The sequence below is a fragment of the Fringilla coelebs genome, assembly GCF_963513975.1.
Source record: "Fringilla coelebs genome assembly, chromosome: 3".
NCBI lineage: Eukaryota > Metazoa > Chordata > Aves > Passeriformes > Fringillidae > Fringilla > Fringilla coelebs.
In genome coordinates, this window is record NC_140030.1 from 70355243 (window position 1) to 70381201 (window position 25959).

General features: G+C 38.5%; 1 protein-coding gene across 1 annotated transcript; it reads right to left on the reverse strand.

Moving 5' to 3' along the window:
* Positions 1-1129: 1129 nt before the first annotated feature.
* Positions 1130-25461, reverse strand: TBCE (tubulin folding cofactor E). Its single transcript, XM_084203232.1, has 17 exons — positions 25407-25461; positions 25066-25198; positions 22195-22279; positions 15080-15268; positions 13970-14058; positions 13204-13303; positions 11265-11367; positions 7237-7313; positions 6891-6986; positions 6211-6275; positions 6062-6126; positions 5456-5608; positions 4553-4706; positions 4023-4091; positions 2931-2990; positions 1516-1607; positions 1130-1268 (listed from the first exon to the last, which is right to left on the reverse strand). Exons 2-17 carry the CDS (start codon positions 25163-25165, stop codon positions 1176-1178), a joined length of 1590 nt encoding a protein of 529 aa, XP_084059358.1. The 5' UTR covers positions 25166-25198; positions 25407-25461; the 3' UTR covers positions 1130-1175.
* Between the last annotated feature and the right edge of the window lie 498 nt (positions 25462-25959).

A 25959-nucleotide genomic window follows, 5' to 3' on the forward strand; every position in this document is an offset into this window, starting at 1 on the left:
TGGAAAAGTGTACATTTGGATTAATTCCTGGAACAATATTAAGGTACCTTTTAATGCTGGGTTTCAACTAAAGTATAACAATATTTGCACATCCCTTTTGATAATTACAAGTGGACTGATACTATTCATTTTCTATAGTATAGATGTTGATCAGACAAAAACCAAAATGTTCAAGATTTAAAAAAAATCCTTTTTATATAAAGTCAAAGACCTACTTGTAATTAATAAATGCACATAAGAATGCCAACTAGCCTGTCTTTTGTAAATTAAAGCGCTACAGATTTGATTCAGTATAGGGCTGTTCCAGGATCCTGTGAGAGTTGTGCTCAGCACCAGGGCAGCTGGTAAGTCTTGCTGCAGCACATTCTGTGCTGTCTGAGGGGTTGCCCTCATCTGTGCAGGGACAGGGACAGCAGTGGGGGCTAGGATTTGTGATTAGTTTGTTTATTTCATTGTCAATTTAGGTAAAAATAAAATCAAGGTTTGCTTATACCAAATCTTCAAGTACTGCAGACCTGGCCTGATTTAGGAGGGATGTCTGAGAGCTCACTCTGACTAGATATGAATCTGAGGTTACACAAGTGAAAGTAAAATAAGACTGAGGAACAGCACGCTAAAGATTGTAAAATAAATAGCAATGCCTTGCAGTGTGCTGAGAACTTATTTATAATGTAGGGTAGAAGAAAGGTCTAGCAGATTTTGACCTTAATCATCTAAGGTAGATACTTCTAAAATTACTGCTGGGTTTTGTTCACTTTAAGGTTGTTGGATGTAGGTGAAAACAAAGAGCAAGTGGCCTCTCAGTGCAGCATTGATCTTGTCAGCAGAGAGATCACAACTCAACCCCCTGTACTCGGTTCAGTAAAACAAATTCTCATTGCTGCTGGAGGCAGGCAGTATAAAATCTTGGCAAAAGGGTGACCTTGAGTTTTATTAATTGAAGCATTTAAGCACTGTTTAGTATCTCTCCAGCAGGACAAACAAGCAGATGTTTTCATGGAGGCTGATGATCAAGTTGAGGAGCTGAAAAGTACAATTGTACAGCCCTTTGGTGCCACATGTGTGGAACTCATATTCACCTGTATGTCTATTCAGGCACAGGCTGTCTGTGTGTCTGTCTCTCTTCTGCAATTCTTGTGTCAGCTTTTTCTTCAGTCCAGCAAGAGAGTCCCTTCTTACCACCGTACTAACACACAGTCTCCACTTTCTATTGAGTAAAACTGCAAAGGCTTTAAGTCATTGTCTAGTTCAACTTCTTTTCCTTCCAACTAGAATGAGAAAGCAAAAAAAAACCTAATCAGACTTAAACTGAAATCCCTTCATGTAAACCAAATAGCAGGCAGTTGCAGTCAGGGAGAATCTGTCATATTACAGGAATGAAATTAGGTCCTAAATGACAGCATGAAGACAGCTTTCCTCAAGTGAAATGAATTTCTTTTTATAGTATTTTAGAACATGCTATGGACCTTTAGCAGCATGAAATATTTTGTTGTTCAATATCCGTTTTTAACTCACTTTAGAACTTTTGTAGGACAGTTTCAGGTCTGAACCAGGAATTTTAAATAGGCGATACAGCAGTCCTTTGACCTTCTGAATAGTCATAGACTCTGTGGAGGGGAGAGAGAGAAAAGTTATTAGAAAAATGCTGCTGCCACTGAGCTGTAGCAAAGTACCAGTGTTTCACTTTACTTGCTTATAGCAACAGTGAAAGGCTGTATTGCTGCTTCAGTTGTAACACTGCAATAATGTCTTTGGTACCTGAAACCATGTCTGCTACTGTCAAGTGGAAAATGGTTTCACCTGTGGTGGATAGGGCAGGATGTGCTACTACAGATTAAGCGCTTTGACCCCTTACACCAAATTAAAGTGTAACGGCTTCATAATTTACCTTTTTTGAGTTTGTATTTCTACATGCTAAACTAAGTGACCTTTGGGACACACACCAGCCAGGTTCTGACTACTTGAATCTGGCAACTGTTCCTTGCAGTTTTCATTACCAGGAATTGGCTTTCCCAGCACAAGTAAGGAAATGGCAGAGTGGAACTAGTGACATTCTTAGGAATGATCTTGAATTATTAGTCCCAAACACATTGTCAGCAGAGTTGTTTATGTTATGAAGTCAGTTATAGGAAGGGGTATTTTTTGTAATGGATCTTGAATGAGTAGATGTAGTTTGTTCCAGAGGTGATACCTGTGTTTGCAATAGATAAACTCAGTATTTTGGTTGACCTTTCACTTCTTTTGAAGCTTTATCTAAAGGCACAGCAATAGCGAGTTACTCCTGTAATACCACACATTGTACTTAGACAAATATTTTTCTATCAAACATTTTTGTAAAAGCTGTATCTATCTGATTTTATGCAACTTGTGATAATAAATGTGATTTTTATTTTAGAATAAAGCTTGAATTCTTATTTTCTCCCAGACTTCATTCTGACACATCTTTCCAAAACATCGGCTTTATTTAGAATGGTCTTATTCATTCTAGTGTCACTACAGACACTAAAACTTCAAAGGATGAAGTTGATAGAGGTCAGAACTAGATTTCTGACTTCATGGATTAGATACTAGACCTCAATATCTAGATTTATATACACTATGTGGTTGCCTCTTAAGACTTCATGTTCTGGTTACTTGGTTTAACACATCCACCAGATTTCATCCCTGTTAATTGGCCTTTAATTGCCTCAGACTATTAAACATGAAACCAGCAGCAGAGCATCTTTCCATCTTTGAACTGGACTTAAAGTAAGTATGAAGGCTAGAAGAATTATGACTTTTCAAATAATTTCTGCCTTTATAATTTCTTTATATGACAGAGGAAAAGCTTTCGGGAGCTGACAAAGCCAGAGGCAGCTGCCATTCTTTAATACAGTTGTTTGAAAAGGAGCAATGAAACAACTGCTTGAACATAAGCCAAGACTTCTTACCTGGTAGTTTTTTCTCCACTGGCTTCTGTTCAGGTTTCTCAGGACACTTAATTGTCAAAGCTTAAAGAAGAAGGGTGAGGCATTAGTGAAAGAACAATAAGCCCTGTGGCAGAAGCATAGTCTTTCTAGTCTCTTTTTATTACAAACTGTTTCCCTTAGCTCAGCCTGTTCTCTCAAAAATTAGGAGGTAGCCTGCATCTCAGCAGTTAAGATAACATTTAGTCATTATCTGAAAAATTAATTAATGAAAATAACTAAGTTTTTATTAATATCTGGTAAATTATTGTAGAAGTGACTCCCTGATGCTTAAAGATTAAAGATTTTTTGGTCAAAATGGGTATTTACTTAAAAATGCTTAATTTCAATTTAATTTTTAAAAAATAACCTGCAGCAGAATGGGAATTGCTTATTCAGTTTAAAACAGGCTTTTGGTCTTCTCAAAAGCACCATACAAAGACTTTCATAGGACATAATTAGCCTAATTATTTTACAGAGATTAAAAGACTTATCCTTAAACAAAGGTTTATGTTGTGTCTAGCCAATAAGACTCGTTCTTCTATTTAGTCTTCCACCTAAATGCATTAGAATGTAATGCCTTAAAATACTGTTTTGCCCATGGAGTAAAAAGTTTCAGTTCTAGCAGCTGGGGAACACAGCTACATGAATTTGCAAGTTGAGGATGTAACCTAGGTTAAATATGTAGACAGCCCAAATACCAAAGCTACCCATGTTTTTCTTGTTTTTCCTAAAGTTAAGAAGCTATAAAAAAGGTAGTATCAGAAAACAGTGCAGCTGTCGAGATTAAAGCCTGAGATGTCTTCTGTAAAGAAGCCATTCACACTGTCAGAATGGAGTATCAATAACCTTTGTTCTCCATTAAATCTTAGTTGAGAAAATCATTTGGCTTGGGTTGAGGGGGGAAATGAGAGAGACTACACAGAATCAGCTCTCCAGTCAAACTCACTGAGACAGTTCAGAAAATCAAAATTACAAGCTGGAACTTTTTGTTCTCCATATAGACTTAGGAGACACTAAGCTCATAAAATATTCTAAATGCAGAAGGAACAATTTTGACCATTTCTGGCCTCTTACTCAGGAGCTGATTTTTCAGAGTCAAAGGCTGTTGTCCCTTCAGTTCTCCTTCTTCAGGTGCTCCATATTCTGTTGGAAGAAAAGTGCATACAGAACCCTTCAAAGACTAAAACTGAAGACCTAGGACCACTGTGGTGCAGGATCAGGCAGGACTTCCTTGGCATGGCTGTGGTGGCTCCTGCACCACACAGTGCTGCAGACACGAGCCTTGTCCAGCTGCTACAGCATTCAGGACAGGGGTGTGCTGCTTAACATTCCCACTGCTGAGAGGGCTACTGAATGGATGGATGCACACAGGTGCTGGGGTCTCCAAGGCCAGGAGCCTGAGTTCCTGAGACAGTAGTGCCCCAAAGGGTGCAGTTCTGTGCAAAAGCCCACTGGCACACAGGCTTTCCAATGCATGGGCTTTCCTAAGGCCGCAGCAGCGCATGGAAAAAACACCAAGGGGAAGAGAAATTGAAAACAGACCAAACCAGTGCCGCCACAATGCCAGAGGTGAGGAAATGCCATTGTACTCTGCTTGTACTTACTAAGACAAAGTATTGGGTATCTGGGATGGGCAGCAAGAAATTCTTCACTTGGTTTGTTTTTCTCTGGGTTCCAATGCCCACCCGCTTCTAGCCAGTCCTTTCCAAATATTTTGCGATAATCAAGCTCTGCTCCTCTTCTTTCAGCAGGAAGGATCTGTACTGACACAGGAATGGCACACAATATAATTATATAACTTATAATATAATTCTATAACTTTCCAGAGAATAAAATCTAATCAATGCCACAGACTCCATCTTACTTGATGTTCAATATCTTCCAATGCTACCAAGAATCTTACAAACCATGTTTCCAAATACTGAGTGATGCATATATTCAGTATATTTTAGAGCCATTAAGAGTCTTAAAGGCCCTCTGTGTACTCACTGAACCATAAATGAATATCTAATCAAAGACTTTGCTGTATATGAAGATGGATGTTCTCTGTAGCAATGGATCAGATGCTGTTTCTGCTCTCCTTTATGATAAACATTTGCTGAAAGATTGATTTGGTGTGGATTATGATATTTTTCTACTGAGGAAGGCAAATGTTGGTATTGCTGTCACTGAAACAGATCCAACTACGTTGCTTTTTCTATTTTTTCTTTTTTTTAAGAGTATGTTTTTTGTTAACAGTCCTGCAACTTTAACACAATTCAGGCACTGGAAAAAAACACCATTGATCCATCTTGTCCAAGTCCTCATTGTGTTAGCAATGTTCACAAAGAAGGCTCAGTCTTGTAGTGAGCTTGTGACTGCCCCAATGACAAGGGATTGGATTAGTTGGCACTTTACTTTTCCTGCACTCAAACAATCAATATTCTTAAAAGAAACTGAAAACAATTCCTCAGGCAGTGATTTAAAGTTTTTGCCAGACTCATGCAATTTGTTGAAATATCACACACCTCACAGTTGTTCAAAACTTCCAACTGGCTTATCTTGGCAATAATGAGCTGTTTCAGGGTCTCTGGGTTCTTCTCTGTGTCCATGAAGGGGTTATTGTTACACTGCAGTGCCCGCAAACTTGGCAGTTTATCAAGCTCATTGATAGATGACCACTGAAATGGAAGGGAAGAGTCTTTTGAGGAAATATAAAACATAACTTAATTTCAGAACAATACCTGGTAACTCTAACCTTTCCTGTACAACAAACGTGACTGGAAAAATTCTTTTGATCATTCGAACCAAGTACTTGGATCCTGTTCATGTAGCTAAGGAAAGAACTGCACTCCATTTAATTAAAAAACAAACCAAAACAAGGAATTAGTCAGAACTTTAGATCATTAGAATTCTGTGACAGGAATTATATGGTAGCTGCCATAACATAAACGTGTTTTTAAACTGTTAAGAAATATTTTTACATTTTTAAACTATGCATCTGTATTGACCAAAGTGTTCAATAGTTACCTCAGAATTTTACATAAAATAAAAGAAAATTTTAGAAAGCAAAGTTACTCTTAAACAAAGTTGCATTTATTTACAAAATGTGAAACCATCACAATCTAACCTACCTGTGATATTTTATTGTCATTTATTGCAAGGCGTTTTAGTGAAGGAAACATTTTAGTTTTGCATCCTAGGAAAAGAGTAACAGGAAAACAGTGAAAACTTCAAATAAACAGAGTTTTAAAACTATAAATAAATTACTTCTTTTACATACCAAATCCAGCATCAGGAAAGTGTATAGAAGATATCCCAGTGTTTCTAAGTATTAGCTGTTCTAATCTGAAATTTAATAGATACAATGATCACTGTATGTGTCACAGGAAGTTATTTGCAAACAGATACAACCTGATTTTTTTTTTTCTTAATAAAGACCTGCAGCTTTTGATGTGGTGCAGCATCACTGACAAATGAAAAGTAGCCTCACAGGCAGTACCCAGACTTCAGCCATGTTCAGGGAATAAAATTTTCAGCTAGTAAGTGCAACAATTTCAAGCTTTCAGAATGGCTCCTGGATTTAAAATGTGTGATTTTCTAAATGCATTTTTTTAAAATAGCTTGTGGCTATTGAAAATCATGGCTGCTGTTTTGCTGTTTGGGAAAGATGATAATTCTGCAAATTAGCAAAGTGTGGTAAATCACTTCTATTTCATAAGTGTATAATGAAAACCTAATAACACACAGCTGAAGAATGTGTTATTATACAACAAAAGCAAGATTATATTAAAATAGCTCAACTAAATAATGCAGTTACTCTCCTCAAGAGGGCAAAATGCCTCTATTTCAAGATCTCATGAATCTTTCATGCAACATCAATACTATCATATTTCAGCCAACAAGGACTATGGAGATGAATATCTAGGACAAAGAATTTCCAGCAAATTTGTTTACAGCTACCTGGGGAGCTGTGCTATGAAATGCAGCTGATTTCCATCCAGTAGCTGGTTGTCTGAAAGGTCTAACAACCTCAGAGTCTGCAGGACATTATCAGGCCTGATATATTGGAAAAAACAAACAGAAAATCAGAATATTAATAGTTATTGGCCAATGAAAACACTATTTTCATAAGTATATAATTGCATGCACACAACTGTGCACATTTATAAATGATCTGAAATACATCACGTAAAATTTGCATCAATTATTGTTGTGGTGATATAAATGCTACAGGAATGTAACTTTATGTGCTGTGTAACTTTGTGGTACACCACTGGCTAACAACTGACTGACTCATGTTACTTACCTTTCCAAAACTGTAATATTATTAGAAGAAAGGTACAACTCTTCAAGTACTGGCCATCCTTGAGCACAAAGAAGAACCTAAGAGCAAAACTTTATTTAATATAACAAAAGATGGGAATATTTCAGAAATTATACTTCATGCAAATTTGCTCTGAATGTGTTCAGAACAAGCTATGGCTCCCCAAACCAGAGGAACAATTATTAAAGATTTCCTAGTCTTCCCTTTCTCCCAGATGGCTCTCTTGTGCCTGGATCTGCCAGCACAGATGACATCAGAGGGGTTCTGCAGTCACAGGACTCTTAAGTCCCAGGCTTGTGGCCACCCTCACAGTTGAGACTGGAAACTTGAGTGACTTGGAAACTGAGTTAATTCATTCAGTGAGTTGGAGTGACCAGGTATTCCCTGTGATGAGGTGAGGAATTGGCTGTTTGAACTCTATACATGTGCAGAAGTTCCAGAACCTATGTGTGTAGCTAATACACATAACACATCTGACAGAATATTTTTAATATGTTAATTTTTCAGAGCTTGAAGCCTTTTCTGTCTTGGGACTGTGCCAGCCTATAACTCACTAAAAGCCAAGAACTGCATGAATTCAACACACCCTGAAGTTTTTGAGTTCTCTAAAGAAAATAAATCAATTCAAAAAGGGCTACAAAATTAACAAAGATACTTTTGTTTTAGATCTTATGCCCTGAAATTGTATAAAAGATATTATTTTACTTTACACAGTTTTATTTTACTTTACACAGCATGAATCCATCCAGCTGCAGGTCTATATAACTGACTCATAAGAGTCACCATGCCAAGGGTAAAACTCCTCCAAAGGCAGCCTCTGATTTGAAACTCAACTGTTTCACACCCAAAAATATGAAAAATCAACCTTCTGTCATATCTGTAACACACAAACACAAACTCAGATATAACCACTTTTCCTGTTCCAAAGCAAGAGCAGGGAACAGATATCTCTTTAATCTGATAGTGTTTCCCCATGTCAACAAGATAGACCAAAATTGTTATCCACTGGTGATGAAGAAGCATGACAAGAAACCTGCATAGTCAAGAGAAATGAGGTACCTGTTCAGTAACAGAGACTGCCCCACAACAGCCCAGCATTGGGATGGATGGAAGGAATAAAAAAAATGCACAAACCTGAAGTATCTGAAGATTTTTCAATATGAATAGAAAATTGCTTAATGATAGGTCACAGTACGATTCCAAAAAACTCAAACTCAAATTGCCAAATTTCCAGCTACTGCTTAAAATAGCTTCCTCAGAAACAAAAGTTCACAGATCTGACACTGTGAATTAACCCTCAGGAAAGACTGGGGCCTCATTGTGATTAGCTGATGGGGAGGTAGCAAATACCCAGAATAGAGCCACTGATGCTCAAAACCAAGAAATAGAGATGAGAACAAGAAACAATTGTCACCATGTAAGTTCATGATGTTCCTGTATCTTTAGTCTGTTTATCCCAGGAGGCAAATAATATAATTGGGAAAGGCACAAAGAAGCTAAACAGAAATTAAAACCATGAAACAGAGAATAGCTGTTCTCAGTTACTTTCATATAAAACAGTGGGACTTACTAAATGAAATTACCAGGCAGCAATATTAGAACCCAAAAAAGGTTGAATTTATGCTAAATGATACGCACAGCAAAATTTTCAAATAGGTACTTCATACAGTTAGATAAATCATGAAACAAAAATATCGGCAAATATTAATTAGAGGTATGTAGTCTTGAGCTCACAAAGCCACACAATTCCAGGTTACTTTCTAAGAAGCTCTTACCATGTGCTTACCCTTTGCCTAGAATTTTTCCCAACTACCTGCTGCTACTTGCTAGTGTCAGAAGCATGATCCTGCACTTCTGTTCTAACCCAGATTTTTCTTTTATCCTGTATAATAGTAGATTATATTATAAAAACAAAATCTTAGTTTGAAAACAGAATCAGAAATATAACATAATGATTTAAATGCTGAATAAGAAAGAAATAGTTTGGAGCCATAAATACAAATTCATTACACTCAAATGCATGAATTCAATTTCTAAGTCAATGGCTGCTAACTTTAAGTCATTTTACAGGACATTTCCCCCCACCTTGAAAGTTATATGTTATGTTTTGAACAATCAATCAACAATTCTACAGTAATAAGCTCTTTTACTGATATACTAATAATCTCAAAAGCATTTAGATATATGCAAATCATATACTAATGAAAGAATTCTTTCTGAAAACTGATGCTCAAGGCATGTGAATGTGGAGCTATGTATTACTGCACAACAATTAAACATGTCCCTCTCCTGTGAAAGATACTTCAAGAGAGGAACAAACTAAAAAAAATTCCAATTATAACTATCCCAATGCCATATATTCTTAAATATAACAACAAGTAATTTTGAAATGCTGTTCACCATTAAATTGTTTTAATTAAAACACTCCTAAGACTTTTGCTTATATCCCCATCAACGATTTAAATGTATTTCTCATTTGCTTGCATTATATTCATTACTATTTTCTATTTGAAAGTTGAATTTTCAAGTAACTCCCCTCAGAGCTTAAGCAGTGACATTTTCAAGTAGTTTGTTCACAGAGTACTGATGTCAGGCACAAACCTTTATTTTCCCCTTTTTGTTTGACTGCCCTGGAACACCACTTTCAAGCACAGGCTTATGTCTCCTAACTTACTGGGAATGAACTGGAACAAATTTATAAAACAGGTTTTGGAACCGAAGGTGCCTTTATGGCCAATGACGAATCATCAGCTAAAGCAGAGTTTCAAAAAAAAGAAAAAATACAAAAGCTGCATCATTTTAAATTGCTCTGGCTAAGCTGGGACTTTCTCACTGCAATTGAGTTAGCCCTGGAGAACTCTAATCTGCAGCCATGGCTCCAACCAGTCTTTCAGTCACCCCATGGAGGGATGAAGGACAGCCGCTGGCAGGTGCCAACATTTTAAACACCACAATGCACAGATTTACTCTGATGAGCACTAGGTGACATTTAAAGTGTTTGTAGCCACTTAATTCTTCCATTCCCTTCACCATTCATGCTGCTACTACTTTGGCAGGATTATCAACTGTCCTGCCATAAATCCCACGGCCAGTTTTAAGAGCACAGTGAACAGACACAAAACAAAAACACAGCAGTGACCTTCCTCTAGTCCTGCTGCAAGACAAGAGAATGACGAAGCTTCTTTCTATTCAAGCCCCAGTTTTCTTAAATGCTCTTTTACTGGATAGCAGCTAGCAGCTGAAATCTGAAAAGTCATGTAATTTTACAATGCAGTACTATAAAATCTGACCCTGAGATATCCAAATAACAGTTTGGAATTTGGAAGCTATTCTAAGTAACATGACATGCATCTCCTAAGCCGCATCTCTGAAAAAAGGCCCACTGCTAACTACAGCTGACAACAGGACTTCATTCCTAATAAGACATCATACCAGGAGAGAGTCATTGAAGTGTGCACATGTTTCAGTGCCTGAAACAAGTCAGAGCTTTGTTTTTCCTCTGCTCTGTGCTGCCAATAACCAGGCATCATGTGGTTCAAGAGCCATCAGTATGGGCAAAGATACCAATCAGTCTCCTGCTGATGCAAAGTGATGCCAAAAGGAAGTTTTTCTCATCATAAGGAAATATTTTCTTTCTATTTGCATCTGTTCTATTGCATACAGAGAAGTACACGTAAATCTTCAACAGCTACCAGGAACCAAGAGGTTTTCACTTGAAAAAAACTCTGGGACATGAAGCTATATTGTACTCCAACAGTTTTCTTTTGATTTGGCAATTTACAGATGTAGATGAAGTAAAATGTTTCTTATTAGACTCCTATGCCAATATAACTTCCTTCATTATGTAGGAAGTACATTAGTCAATATGTAACTAACACAGTTACACTACAGCACCTTTTCTAAGGATGATTTGATTTCAGTAGAACAATACAATGCACAAATGTTTATTGTGCTTCCCTTGCCACAGAAACCTAATATTAAATTAAAAAAAAAACAGGAAAGGCTATTACCTCTGTCCATGTTATTTCAGTTTGATTAAGGGCCAGAATCTTCAAGTTTGAAAATGCACTGGATATAAAAGTTGATGTAGATGGAAATCTCATTTTGTTTTCACTGCATTAAAAAAAAAGTAATTGCAAAATGAATAATCACATTTATTAAAGTCATTAGTTTGGAGCTACACATTAAAGAAAAAGAAATTTACACCCTCCAAAAATTAATATCACTGCCAAGATGTCACATATTTAAAAATATAATAAAATATATTTCTAGTTATATTCAAACATACTCTTTCCTAATTTACTTTCCTGCTTCCAGAATGCATATTTATTCAAGAATACATATTTATTCCTCTGTGGCCTCTTTCACTAAGTTTTCAACATGAAAAGAGTGATTTTCATTAATATTAAATGAAACAAAGCCAGAGCTTGGGCTTTAACTCCTAGTGTTGACTGAAAATGAGGAGCCTACATGACTATCCAGACCCCAGCAAAACAGAAGTACGTAAAATGCCCTCTCAATAGGTATCACTACAAAGAAGAAAAGATAAAGCTCCCCAAATCTGCAGTCTTCAAATCAGTTTTCATTATTCACCCTGAAAGAGAAGTTTTTATTTCTTTCCTAAGGCCTGATCTACCTGCATATTCTCATAAAAATCTGTCCATGTAGTTTATAGTTACATACTTATGGGTAAAATTTCCACATAGAGAGCTGGTGGATGGTTAATCACTTTTATTCTTCTTCCAACATTCCGCGCACAAAAAAAATCAGTAACAGATTTACCTTCTTTCTTTTTTAAAGCAATCAGAAGGTCAGAACAATAAAAAACTGATTCAGACTATATCAGTTTGTAGTTGCAAGCATCAGCTTCCAGCATCAATCTCATTTTGTTTTCCATTTTTTTTACAAATAACTTCTGAAAACCCTTCAGTCTAGAGTATGCTTCTCAACAATGAAAAACTGAAAAAATTATTCCAGGTGAATTAAAATAAATTTATCTGTATTCTCATGTATGCTGATAACAATAATTCATGATATACTCTAGGCAAATTTAGATTTACAAATAGCACAAAGGTTGCAAACAGCTTTTCACTGCTATATACTGAAGAAATTAGAACACCTATAACTATTTTAAAAATATATTTTTGTCACAAGAACAATAAGAATAAATAAAAAAAAAAACTGGTGATTTAGGCTGCTACTTAATCCATTGTGTTACTTCACACCAGAAAATTATTGTAGCATGTGCCAATTACAGTGTATACAGTATAGGTGTTTACTAGAAATGTTCTTTATTTTGGAATTATTATATGAATTTTCTTGTTTCAATAGAATTGGAGCTTTATTTAACAATATCCTCCTCCTTTTCCAATGTCATCATTGTACAAGAAATTTTCCCCTTGATCTGTCACCATGGTCTTAACAGTTTCTTATCAGCATCATTTTAGGACAGAAATAGACAAAGGTTTGGGATAATTAAGGTTTAGTCAAAGCATTATGGATAATTAAGTTTAGTGTCAAGACACGGTTGGCTAAACACAAGTGGGTTCTTAAATGCAGATCTGCCTGAGCAGCCAGAATGTATCAAGAATAAAAATAAAATAAAATTAAAAAAACAACCAAAAAAAACCCCCTATCAATTCTTAAAACTTTGAAGAAAATGTTCTCCAGAACTTAGTTTTACACAGAAGCTGAACTCCTAGGGTTCTTTTTAGGAGAAGAACCCTAAGAGTTCTTCTCCTCATCTGTATCACAGATGTCAGAAAAATATAGTCCACACTACAGCCCACAACTTATGCAGTTCCTTAAAAACAAGATTTAAAAAAACCCCTTAGCTCCCATTAGAATGAGTCTTGTTGTATCCAATTACGTTTAGAAAGCTGAATCCCGAGCCTCTTGGTTTTTGTTCCTACCCCAAAGGAAGAGAAACCCAAATATGAATATTTATACCTGACATTAAGTGTTTCCAGATTTTGAACTTGAGAAGCAATAGCTACTACTGTCTCCCAAGATGATATCAGATTTTTTGATAGGTTTATATGCCTCATATCTGAAATTTCTTGTTAAGAAAAATAAACTTATCTCAAAACTGAACTTCCTTTTTTCAGAATTAGAATTAGGTTTTATTTTGAATCAAAGAGAAATAAATTACACTAAGGGATGGTACTGCTCAGTTACAGCAAATTTTATTTTGATTTCTGATATGGAAATGGCTTATAGTTTTATAAAACAGCTTAACCACATAAATCCTCAAATGGATTAATTTCTATACTGACAGGAACTCTTATAAGTCCTTAAAAATTAACAAATAACTGCTTTGTAGTTTCGTAACACTGCCACTGCATGCAGTGTATTAAACACATTATTTGTTATATATTGGAAACCTCTGGTGTCCACAGTTCTACTTCTATACGGTTATCTATTCTAGGGAATTTAAAAAAAAAAACATTGCTGGAGCCTTCTGAAACTGCAGTCACAGTAACAACCTATGACTACACTTCTATTTTTATACACAATTTGCATTTCCTCTCAAAAATTGTAGGCGCCTGGCTGTTTTTTAACATTGCATTAAACTTTTAAACATAAACTTCAGGTCTAATTTTTTTTTTTTTTTTTTAATAAAAGGATACAAGTATCATTTACTGACGTGAACACTTGGAATGCTAGAGTATGTACTTGACTTGTGGCATCATGCAATACAGCAAAAAAAGGATACTGGCACATGTTCTGCTGATTTCCTCTTCCTGACCAGCATGGCTCACTGCACACTCACGCACAGAGATATCCACCAGTTTGTTCAGTTGTCTACACGAGAAAGAACATTCTGTTACGTAATCTTCAAACAGAAATAGGTATGTTACATAAATGCCTGGTTTTTACAACTCCATACCATCCTTTTCATGCGTTTCTCCTTTGGAATTAGCAATGTGCAGATTACTACACTGCAGTGTCATTCACACTCAAAAAGAGATATATCTCTGTTTTTTGCCTTTACATCACTACTACAAAATAGGTCTGGTTGAACCATAGTTCCAAATGAAATAAAGAGTTGGTAAAACAGATTAAAAATAGCTGTACAAATTGGAATTTAATTAGAGATTCCAAGTTTAAAAGGCTTCTTGCAACATGTTTTGCAAGAGGTTCAGTGCTATTTGAGCAGTCTTTGTATCACTTATCGGAAGTATTTTTGACTGCTTAGCATGCTCTGGGAGAAAAGGAGAATAGTTGTGGAATATCAGCTCAGAAGGAGACTGCCACCTACTGAACTAATACATCTCTTCTGGAGGCCATTAGAACTGCAATTTATGACAGATCATTAAGTTACTTCCTTTCTTACCCTTCCAGGTAACATGAACATGACACCAACTGATTGAAAAACTTCTTCACTAGCAGTACAGTGACTTTCTGTCTTCCCTCTCTTGGTTACAAAATCATTTGTGATATGACTAAACAAAGACTACAAAAAACTGTACAATATTAAGAAAACATTCAAATACATCTATTTTAAAAAGACCATGCATGTGTATGATGACTGCCAACACGATGATAATTTATCTCTCATTTCTCACCACATATCATCATCTGCTTCTTTATGAAGCCTGAATGAGGATTGTTAGCACTCAAACATTACATAATCCCAGTTCGTACTTTTAAAACCTGTAAATCATGAATCCACAATTGGAAGATTTCTTGTCTCCACCACAGTGCAGTCTGGCTTGCTTTTAAACACAACAATTTTATATGCAGGGCAGTCCTTACAGTTGAAATACTACTTGATTGATCAATGAGTACTAATGTATCTTAGATTTTCATATATAACACTTGCCTTTGCTGTTCTGCAACAGAATCCATGCCAACAAATTCCACAGTCTTTGTTCCAATTACTACTGTATTCCCTGTCCCACACTGAACATCCTGCTTATCATTCAAGCCGTACCGATCCTTTACTGCAGTAAGAAAATCTACTCCAAAATTTGCTTTGTTTGGCCGGATGAACGATCCTCCTTTAGGATGCCTAGAATAGAGCAGCCAGGAAAAGCTGAAATATAAACAGTTATCTCAACAATGACTGACTAATTAATTACTGCTTTAAACAAAAGTACTGAGAGCCAAAGCAGTCAAAAGGCAATTCTACAGGCTAATTGTAAACATTACTGTTCCCAGAGAGCCAGTAAGACTTTCAGAGTATCTTTGATAGTACTTGAAGTTCATATAGTGAGATACCATGAGAACTGGAGCACAGCTCCCCAAAATGTACTCACACATCAAAATTACAGTGTCAGTACCATTACTAAAAATTGTGGTGGTGTTCGCAGGGGTCCCAGGATGAAGGAAGAGATGAGAATCTTGACTCCATGTTTCAGAAGGCTGATTTATTATTTTATTATATGTATTATATTAAAAGAAAATGATATATTAAAACTAGACTAAAATAATAGAAGAAAAGGATTTCATCAGAAGGCTAGCAAAGAAAGGAATGGAATGAATAATAAAATCTTGTGGCTGCTCACAGCCTCAACACAGGTGGCTGTCATTAGTCATCAAGTAAAAACAATTTCATATGCTGGGTAAACAATTCTCCAAATCACAATCCAAAGTAGCAAAACATGGAGAAGCTGAAGCTTCCCAGCTTCTCAGGAGAAAAGATCCTGGGAAAAGGATTTTTCATAAAATACGTCTGTGACAAAAAATAACTGCTCTCTTACTTCCAAACTCATTATGAAGTCAGGTTCTCCAGAAAAAGAAATTTCTACCTATGGATAGACACAAAGTTACCTAAAGCATACATTTAACATCATTCAATAAATGTGCTTGGAAATTTACCAAAGCCTAAGGAATACTCAGAATAGTACATTGTATTTGACGTGCATAATTCACTAGTAATTCAAACAAATTACACAAGATACAAATTGTAGCACTCAGAACTCTTATACAAACACAAACTTCAAAAAACCCTGATACCAACTTGGAAACAATTTTGAATATTCAACAGAAATATCCAACCAATAATGTATGTTCAAGACAGTCCAGTGGAGTTTCTTGGCTTTTATTGAGCACTGAAAAAACTTTGTTGCATTCCCGTGTCTCACCATGCAATTGCTTTGACATTTTCTAGCAAAGTTAGCGAGGAAACACAGTATCAGGGAAGAACTAGCAGAGACAAGTTATGGGAATGGTGTCACAGAGCAGAGGACCTGATAGGAGCATCAGCCAGAAAACATCAGGAAGAAAATTGGTAGCTATGAATATCTGTCTGCCATCAAGCTGAGAAGACAGCAGGCTTTGGTAGGAAAGTGCCCAGGAGGAAGACATCACTTATGTAAATAAAACTTCTCAAAACAGCATGTAAGCATCGAGTGTCTAATTAGCAAACCATAATATGAACCACCAGTGCTATTAGCAAACCATAATATGAACCACCAGTGCTATGAAGTTCAAAATTCTCATTTAAAAAAACAGTAACTAAAGGCCCCGAATCTCATGGACCTATTACAAGCAGATGAAATAGTTTGGGCACCACGTATTCACATTTTTGTTAAAAAATCAGTGCTGGAAATTTCCTGTGCCAGTTTTCATTCATTAGCATTTCTACTCTCATATCCTTAAGAAAGACCTAGGTAGAAACTCAATATTATTTACTTTCAAAGTATTTTCAGTCTAGTTTTGTAATGACTATGTTTAGAGTGCAATGATTACAAAAGAAGCAGAAAGGCAAATTCCTAAAGAATATAAATCTGGTATGAACTTTTCATGTTTGATAAGCATTTTCAATAAATTTTTAATCCAGTAACCTTCTCTTAAGTAATCTCCTCTATTCCTTTGAAATTCTTCATAGCTTGCAAACACTTGACTGATTTAAGCATTGAACTTTCTCAAGTGTAAAAATGATGTGATTCTTTTCTAATACCTCTTCTTAAAACAGTAAATTACCTTTTTACAACCTGAACTAGAACATCCTTTGCCTCCAAATATATCACTTCTGCATTTAATTAAGTCAAACAGCTTCATAGACGGCAGATAGTACAGGATTCTGCCTGGGGCTCTGGAAAAAAATCCTTGTACTTCTGTCTATCTGTAATTCACACTAGGTTCTGCTATAAATTTATTCTGACAACAACTATCCAATTTCCTATCACCATGATTTTGTCACCACCATCCCTCTACTCTCAACAGTTCTGCTCTCCTCAACCCTCTCACCAGAGCTAATCTAGAACCTCACTTCTGCATTCCTTCTGTCATGCCATTTATCCCTGTCATAGCCAAGACCTTTGGGTCTCTCCATCACCATATCCATTCCTAAGCCCATTTCTGTCCTGTCAGGTCACCACTTCTACTGGCATCTCCTTCTTCATTTTCTGTGCAGGACAAGTTCTATCCTTAGGGAAAAAAAAAAAAAAAGAAAAAAAAAAAGAAAAAAAAAAAGAAAAAAAAAAAAAAAAAAGAAAGCAGAGGAACCTAGCTGCCCTGTCCCCTGTCATATAAAGCTATAGGAAAATTTCAATGTATTTATCTCTCAAAACCCTACTCTTTTTGTCCTGATCATAAGTTCATAGGCCTTCCCTCTCCTGTTGCTATCATTTCCCATTACTCTGCATGCTATTATAAGTTAACTAATGTATATTTAAATCCATTCCAAAGCCTAAGCTTCTTTTTCAGTTCCAGTCTATTTATTTGATCAACTTTTTTAGGAGCTGTCACAAAAGACAGGAAAGGAAACTGCAATAGAAACCTATTTTCAGGCAAAATTATTGTGCATTCAAGGAGACAGGTCACTGTAACTCATTTTCCCTAAAACACACTGCCTGTATTAAATTTCACATTAGGACATATGAACTGTACAAGCTGCATGTACATATCAAACAAATAATGTATAGCACCTGTACTAATGCATAAACACACCTATTAGCCATCAGTCTCCATAACTGGGAATTAAAGAGATAAATCCTAGTCCAAAGAGTAATCCAGCATGCATATTGTGAAATGGAAGAACCTATGGATTACTGATCAACCTGACTTAAGATGAACACTCAGAAGTCTGAGAACAGGGATTGTGTTCTCATGTATGCAAATTGTCTTGCAGCCAGACCAAAACACTGTGTGGAAATAGAGTGGTAGAAGATATGGCCCAATTTCCTTAAGCAGAAAATGTGGAATATGCTCAAGTGGGGCTCTGGCAAGTGGCTGGCTCTAGTTAATACTGACACTTCCTACTGACTTTTAAAATAGAGAGGCTGACCCCAATCTCAGAAGTCATCTTCTAGGACACTTCCTATTCATGATTCAGTAGCCTGAAGCATACAACCCATCTGCTGGCATGCCCAGGGTGCTTCAAGGATATTCATTAAAATTGAGATTAGCTGTCAGCTTCCACTGAATAAGGAGGAAATCTGGCATCATTCTTTGCTAATGTAAAACAAAGTCATGGCACTGCTCATCATTACAGGTACATGATGGCTCTTCATATGCTAGGGAAATATCACACACACACACACACTTCTCAGTACTGAAGAAAAATGCAGGAGTACATAAATCATAACAGGTACACACTTGAGCTGTCTGACTGCAGAAGCTCTGAGCCACGGAGAGAGATGTGAGCTTTATCAGCCTAGGCAGTAAACATGGATCAAAGGGCTTCTTTGCCCAGTACAGTCTGTTTGCAATGATCAGCTCCAGGCAATTACCATCATGACTACAGCAAATGCACTACAAGGCTCATAAGGTGTCATAAAGTGGAGCTGTTTGAATCCATGCACGTCTTTTCTACACAGATCTGAACAGATCTCTTCTTTCTAGGGGAAGGTGTTCAATAGACAAAACTTTTATTAGAAGAATATACACACAGCAGTAAAGAAAATCCTTCAAGTTTTAGAAAGAGGCCATGGCACCAAACAGTGCTTATAAATGACACCTAACACTATCGTGCCATGGTGTATCAAATTCCTGACTGAACAGCAGAAGCTTTGCAAGCATGAGCAAGTACTTCAAGCTCTTGAAAGGTTGCCTTAGTTAAACAGACATGAAACTTGACTCTGAGCTTTCAAAAAACAAGGAAAAACAGACACCTGCAGTTTTAGATGCTATCTTGGGGTTCTAGTGCACAGTACATGTTTGAGCAGTGGTTAGGGACAACCTCTTGTTTCAACACATTTGTACTGGCAGCAAAGAGCACGAGTTTCTGATGAACAAAACTTCTTAACTAAAACCTTCTCAGGAATCTTAGGAATGCTTTCTGCCTTTGCAAAATGGAAATAATTTTTTTTTTTTCATGGACACTAAAATGATATTTTTTCCTGTATTTGAAGAGTTTGTTTCTGCTCTAGGTAGATATTCCTGGAGGTGAATGTGTCACCCTTGAAGAAAAAATAGCCCTAATTTAATATAAACAGATCTTTCACGGAGCAGATCATCTTGAATCATCATGGAGCAGATCATCATGCAACAAGTATAGGACAGCCAGGGGAGGAAGGTGTACTTGAAACCCACATTTCCCAGGGGAACACACACATACAAATGCGTGTTTCTGTGGGACAAGAACATGTTGGAAAGCACACTCACATTTCAAAAGCTGTATACGAATTTAACACTGTTAAAGGCTTGTTTTAAGGCTTGATTACTCATTTCTCTTGAAGGACTGCAGAACATAATTACATTATACACTACTGCAACTGACAGCTAAAATAGAAGCTTCCTCAGTTATGAAGAAACAAGATCCTATTATCAGGGAAACTGAACACAAAACCACCACTAGATTGTGCATTGCCATTTCTAGCTAATACTGGGTTGATGAACATGCTCATTATGTCAGCATAATTTGAAGTATGGCTGTTTTGTTCTTTGGTATTCATATTCTAAAGAAGTTCAATTATCACCACATAATGACCCAGATAAACATACTGCCCTGAAACAAAAAAGCTTAGGTCATATTTTCAAAAAACCTACTATAGAGATCACATAGAGCTGTAAGCAGAGCTACTGTTTCAAATAAGGACTTGAAAAGAAAGAAGATTCTCTGGTAATGAGAATCTCAAAATCAGTTTTATTTTCCTCTTATGGTCTTATTTTCAAATGTCACTCTGAAAGATGTATTTTTTCTAGCAGTTATTTTCAAAATTGCCTTAAAAACAATTTCAAAATGTCCTTTCACTGCATTTGTTTACAGCATGAGCCACTTGATCAGCTGCTTCTGCTTATCAGAACTCAAGGAGTGAGCTAAGTAGGCTTGTAGGCAAAGGATACTCATGATAAGGGGAAAAATACAGCTTTTTTTTAGATGTGTATATTCATCAACAAAGAAACATTATTCCCTCCTAATCAGTAGCAGTACTAAAGAGGTAGTGTTTTAAGTTGTGGGAGGGTTTTGTTTGTCAGCACCCTTTTGCTAAAATAAGGTAACTATTTCTTACTTAAGTCTGCCTACATTTTCCCGATAGTCAACAGAAGAACTACAAATGTGTCTGCACACAGTTAGTTATGCCTGTGTGTCTTAGTGGACTGCTGGAACTATGTATTCTCTTAGAATCTAGCAGGACCTCTTCTGATTGGAAAATAGCAGAGTACTAAGAACAGATACTGAAAAAACAACATGTTTAAAGACCACAGCATTTACATTTGTTATGGGTATTGAGCTTCACTCAAAACATCAATTTTTACATCAAGAATTAGGGTTACTGAGATCTCATCTTCTGGAAGCACACTAATGGCTGCTAAAAACCCAAGAGTCTATACACATATATATAATATCATATACACACAAATGTAAAGCAGTCGAGTTTCTGAAAAAAACATTCATTAAATGTTCAATTACTTTTTCTGTCCAGAGAGATTTGGAATAGTCAGCCAATTATTTCTATTTTTTTCTCCTACAGCAGAACTTAGCTAGCTTCAACTTGGAAACTGTTTCAATTAAATTCAAAACATTTAGGAAGCAACTTCCACTAATACATTAATTTAAAAGACATGGCTGTGCTAACACCATAATTTCCAATTCTTTAGCTGGAACAAATAATCCAGCAATGTTGATGTTTTTCTTGTATCAAGTGTGTTTAGCATCCTCAAGCCTTGTTTTATTACTATTTGCTACAAGGGAAAAAATATCCAGTCCTCACAGGTGGGTGTTTTCTTCTTATTTTTCTGCAGAATCGATTTTGTTCTCTCATCCTTGACCACTTCTATGCTCAGGAACTTACTGAGCTAGCAGTCTGTAGTATGTAAGAGCTACTGATGACTTTCTTCTATGAACTCATCCAGTTACTATTTAACTTACCAACTTTTAGCTGTTGCATGTGTCCTGACATAGAAATCAATGACTTGCTGCAGTTAATATCCACCTTAGAGTCCTGTATTCCACAATTTCAAATATGTTAAATGCTCAAATCCTTTCACTTAAAAGTAATGCATGCATATATTTAAAAACCCCACACAATGTTTTCCATGTACTAAATCCAATGAATAGATTTAACAATTCCTTAGTGATACAAATATAACCCAAATCATTAACAGGAATCATTTTCCCTTAACAAGATGCATGCAAGTCAGCTTAAATTTAAGTATAAACTGTATTTGAGACACTTAACATGGACCAGTATTTCAGTTCAGAATTACCTAATGAAAGTCACTAGGAAATATTGACTTCCTAACTAAAGTAAGACATCTAAAACCTACTAAGAATAATAATAACATCCAAAAGTCTCATTTTATAACATACCTCTGAAAACATTACTTGTATTTTCTAAATATTTACTATACCCTAATACCTGTAACTGGAAAAATATCAGTGCAGGAGCCTCTATGGGCTAGCTAATCAGAGCACTTCAGAATTATGATCTTTTTAATATTGGCTCACTGATAACAGAAGGGTTTGCCCTAAAAATTGCCAAAGGGCCTTTTCCCATGAGCATCTCGCCACCACATATGACATGCCAATGCTGTGAACCAACTCACCTGCACTTAAAATACTGTGTTCCTTCATAGCTCCCATCATGCTTTCCCCTCTGAGGATCATCCCACTCCACGCCCAACCAAATTCCTGAAAAAAATGTTGATACTTTTTCAAATTGACAGCATCATATCCATAGAAATCACAGCTAGAAAGAACCTCTGCAGGTCACTTAGCCTAAGCTTCTCACTCAAAGCAGGAGATTATCACCAGCACAAAAAAAAGTCAGTCAGGTAGTTTGTTACTTAGCCAGACCCTGAAAATTTCCAAGGAGAGAAAGATTGCAACACATCTGGTGAGCATATTCCAGTGCTGCAATGTAATGGAAAAGGTTTTCCCACTCTGGCCATTATCCTTTACTGTATAATCTAGTACTTGTAAGAAGAGTTAGGCTCTGCCATCTTTGTAACCAGCTGTCAACCAGCTGCAGGAAACCATGGGATGACACTTTTTCTTCTCTTCACCACACTAACCAAGCCCAGATCACTCAACCTCTTCACAACACGTGTATGGTCTGTGCCCTTAACCACTATTGTAGCCTTCCAAGACTCCTCAAGAGAGGAGATCTTTGAGATCCTCTCAAGTTTACCTGCATCCCTCTTGAACTGGAATAGTTCCACAGCAGATACATTACTCCAAGTGTAACCTTGTCAAGAACCCCTGCACCCAGAAAGGGATAACAGCTTCCTTTAACTTGCAGGCCATGTTCATCACCTCCCTCTAAGGTAAACCAGTACAACATGTATCTTTGCTTGCTACAGGGGTCACTGCTGGCTCATATTCATAACAGTATCCAACTTAACTCCCAAGCCCTTTACAACAGACTCTGTGAGTCACTAATACTTTCTGGTCCATACTACACGTGGAAATTTATCCTCCTTGAATCTCTTGGGTTCAAACGTAAAGTTTGTAAACATTGACCTGGATTGTAATTGTATCTTGTATCACAGCAGCCATTTGAGGGTGAACACTGTTCATCACCCAAGTCACTGAGGAATATGTGAAACAATACCCCAGCATTTACTTTTGTAGTACTCATTACCAGATATCAAATCATTAATTACTTTTTCACTTGACAGCTTTCAACTCATTAAACAGTCCATTCACCTACCTTGTATTTCTTCAGCTTCCAAATAAAATTCTTTTCGAAGACATTATTCAAAGACTTACTGAAGTCAAGGAATATTGACTTGTTCTCCCTTCATCCACACTCACAGTCATATCATCATAGAAAGTAATTACATTTGCCAAGCACAACTTCTTCTTATTTACAAGTACCAAATACTCCCAACTACCATCTTGTCCATCACAGGCTTGGAAATGGATTCCAAGAAAACATGCTATGTGATCTTTCCAAAAACTGAGGTGAGGCTAAGAAGTCTACGTTTCCTGGTCATCCTCCTGCCTCTTCTAGAACTGTATGCAAGGCTAATCTTCTTCCAAGCATCAGGAATCTTCCCATAAACTTGAACATCCATAGTGGGTTGACTAAGGCTAGATACCAGGTGCCCACCCAAAGCCACTCTGTCACTCCCCCCCTCAGCTTAGCAGGGAAGAAAAAATACAACAAAAGGCTCATGAGCTGAGATTAGGACAGGGAGAGATCACCCACTGATTAGTGTCATGGGCAAAACAGACTTGACCTGGGGAAAGTAATTGAATTCATTACCGGTCAAAATCAGAGTAGCATAATGAGAAGCAAAACAAATCTTAAAAATACCTCCAACTCAGCTCTCCCTCCTTCCTAGGCTCTCCCTCCTCCCCACAAGAGGTAGAGAGAGATGGACAACGGAGGTTACAGTCAGTTCATCACACCTTATTTCTGCTGCTTCCTCCTCCAAGAGGAAGCTTCCTCCCTGCTCCAGTGCAGGTTCCTCCCCATAGAAGACAGTCCTCCATGGAGTGGTCCATCATAACTCCTCCCTACAGGATACAGTATACTTCCTCTGGAACTGCTCCAGTGTGGAACCCTTTGTTCATTGTAGTCCTTCAGGAAAACGCTACTGAAGGACACAAAACCTACCAGGAAAGCTGCTCTGGCAGGGCTTATCTCTCCGGTCTAACAGGAGCCTGCTCTGGTGTGGGCTTCCCCCAGGGTCACCACTTCCTTTCAGGCATCCACCTGTGTGTGCCTCCTCCATGGGCAGCAGGTGGATCTCTGAACCCCTGCTGACCCCCATGGGCTGCCAGGAAACAGCCTGCCTCAGTAGATCCGCAGGGGAATCCCCTCTCTGGAGTGTGGAGCACCTCTTCCCCCTCTTTCTTCACGGACCTTTGTGTCTGCAGAACTGTTCCTCTCACATATTCTTACTCAGCTCTTCTCTGGCCATAGCTACCTTCGTGCAAAGTGTCTCTTTTTCTTTTCCTTAAAGACGGTTTCACCGAGGTGCAACGACCACTTCTGACAGGCTCAGCCTTGGCCAGTGGCAGGTCCATGTTGGAGCTGGCTGGCAGCAGCTCTGTTGGGACAGGGAGAAAGCTTCTGGAAGCTTCTCACAGATACCACCCCTGTAGCCCCTGCCACTCTCAGAGCCTTGATGCACAAGCCCAACACAATATGTTATCAAAGGAGCACCTGGTCTGGTGATCTGCTGCTGCTGCCTCTTACCTTCCCTAACTATGCCAGCACAGAGATCACGGAAAAGACTGTGAAGTTCTTCTTACGCTCCTTTTGACATCTCCGACTTTAAAAAAACACCCAAAAACCTCACACAGATTAGAACTCACCATATTTACAAAAGAATAAAGAGGAAAAATCAAGTTGTAAATTGGCTCGTTTTACTCCACAGCGTTGGGTTTTTAAAATTAAGATGAACATGAGTAGAACCTCGAGAACAACCACAAAATGTGAAGATTATTACTTGTGTGGCGCTTACCTGCAGTAGGAGACACGCTGCCCACATAGCGCACCGTCCCGTAGTCGGTGCCACAGGCGACCCGCCGACCCAGCGCATCGAGAGGCAGCCCAGCAGCCATCCCGGGGCCGCGGGAACCGGGCTGCTCCCAGACCTGCAGGCACAGGAGATACGCCCTTAGCACACGCGCAAGCCGCTGCTCTCGCAAGGCCCCTACCTCGAGCTGCTCTCTTGCCACCCGGTCGCCGGCGGGTTCCCTCCCGGCGCCACCCCGTGCCGCTCCCCGCTCCCGGAGCAGGCTCCTGTGGGCCGCTCTCAGCCCCGGCCCCACACGCGCGAGGCCGCGGCCGCAGCTCACGCACCCGCGGGGCCGCTCCGCTGCCGCACTTCCGCCCCGCGCCGCGCGGCACCCGCCGCCCCGCCCCGCCCGGCTCTCGGAGCGCTCCGATTGGCCGCGAGCCCCGGGACAGCCCTGCCCTGGCCCGCTATTGGCCCGCCCCGCCTTCTATCCTGCTCGAGTCACCGCCTTCAGGGGCAAATCGGCCCGGGGCGTCGCCGCCGTGGAGCTTTCTGGGTAATGGTGTTCACCGAGGCGGCCCAGCCGCGCGGGCTTGCCGGTCCTGGACTACACCTCCCAGCATGCCGCGGGGCGAGAGGTGGGCGCTCTGATTGGGCTGGCCGGGCGCGCGGGGCGGTGCCGGGGTATCCCGCCCGTGTCCGGGAATTGCGCCTCCCTGGGAGTAGCCGCAGACTTGCGGCGGGCGGTGAGGAGAGAGGAACGATGCCCTGGGGAAGTGCTGCCGTGCTGTAAAGCAGAGCGGGGTGGGCAAAGCCCCGCGGCACCAGTGAGCCGACATCGAGCAAGAGACGGTTCCGAGTCCGTAGCTCAAGGCTGGGGCGCGCTCCCAGGAGCAG

Coding starts and splice junctions, on each gene's coding strand:
- TBCE (XM_084203232.1), bottom strand. CDS start 25,165: ATGGCTGCTGGGCTGCCTCTCGATGCGCTGGGTCGGCGGGTCGCCTGT. Junction 6,127..6,210: donor CTTTCCTGATGCTGGATTTG/GTATGTAAAAGA, acceptor CTCTTTTCCTAG/GATGCAAAACTAAAATGTTT. Junction 1,269..1,515: donor TGTCCTACAAAAGTTCTAAA/GTGAGTTAAAAA, acceptor TTCTCATTCTAG/TTGGAAGGAAAAGAAGTTGA.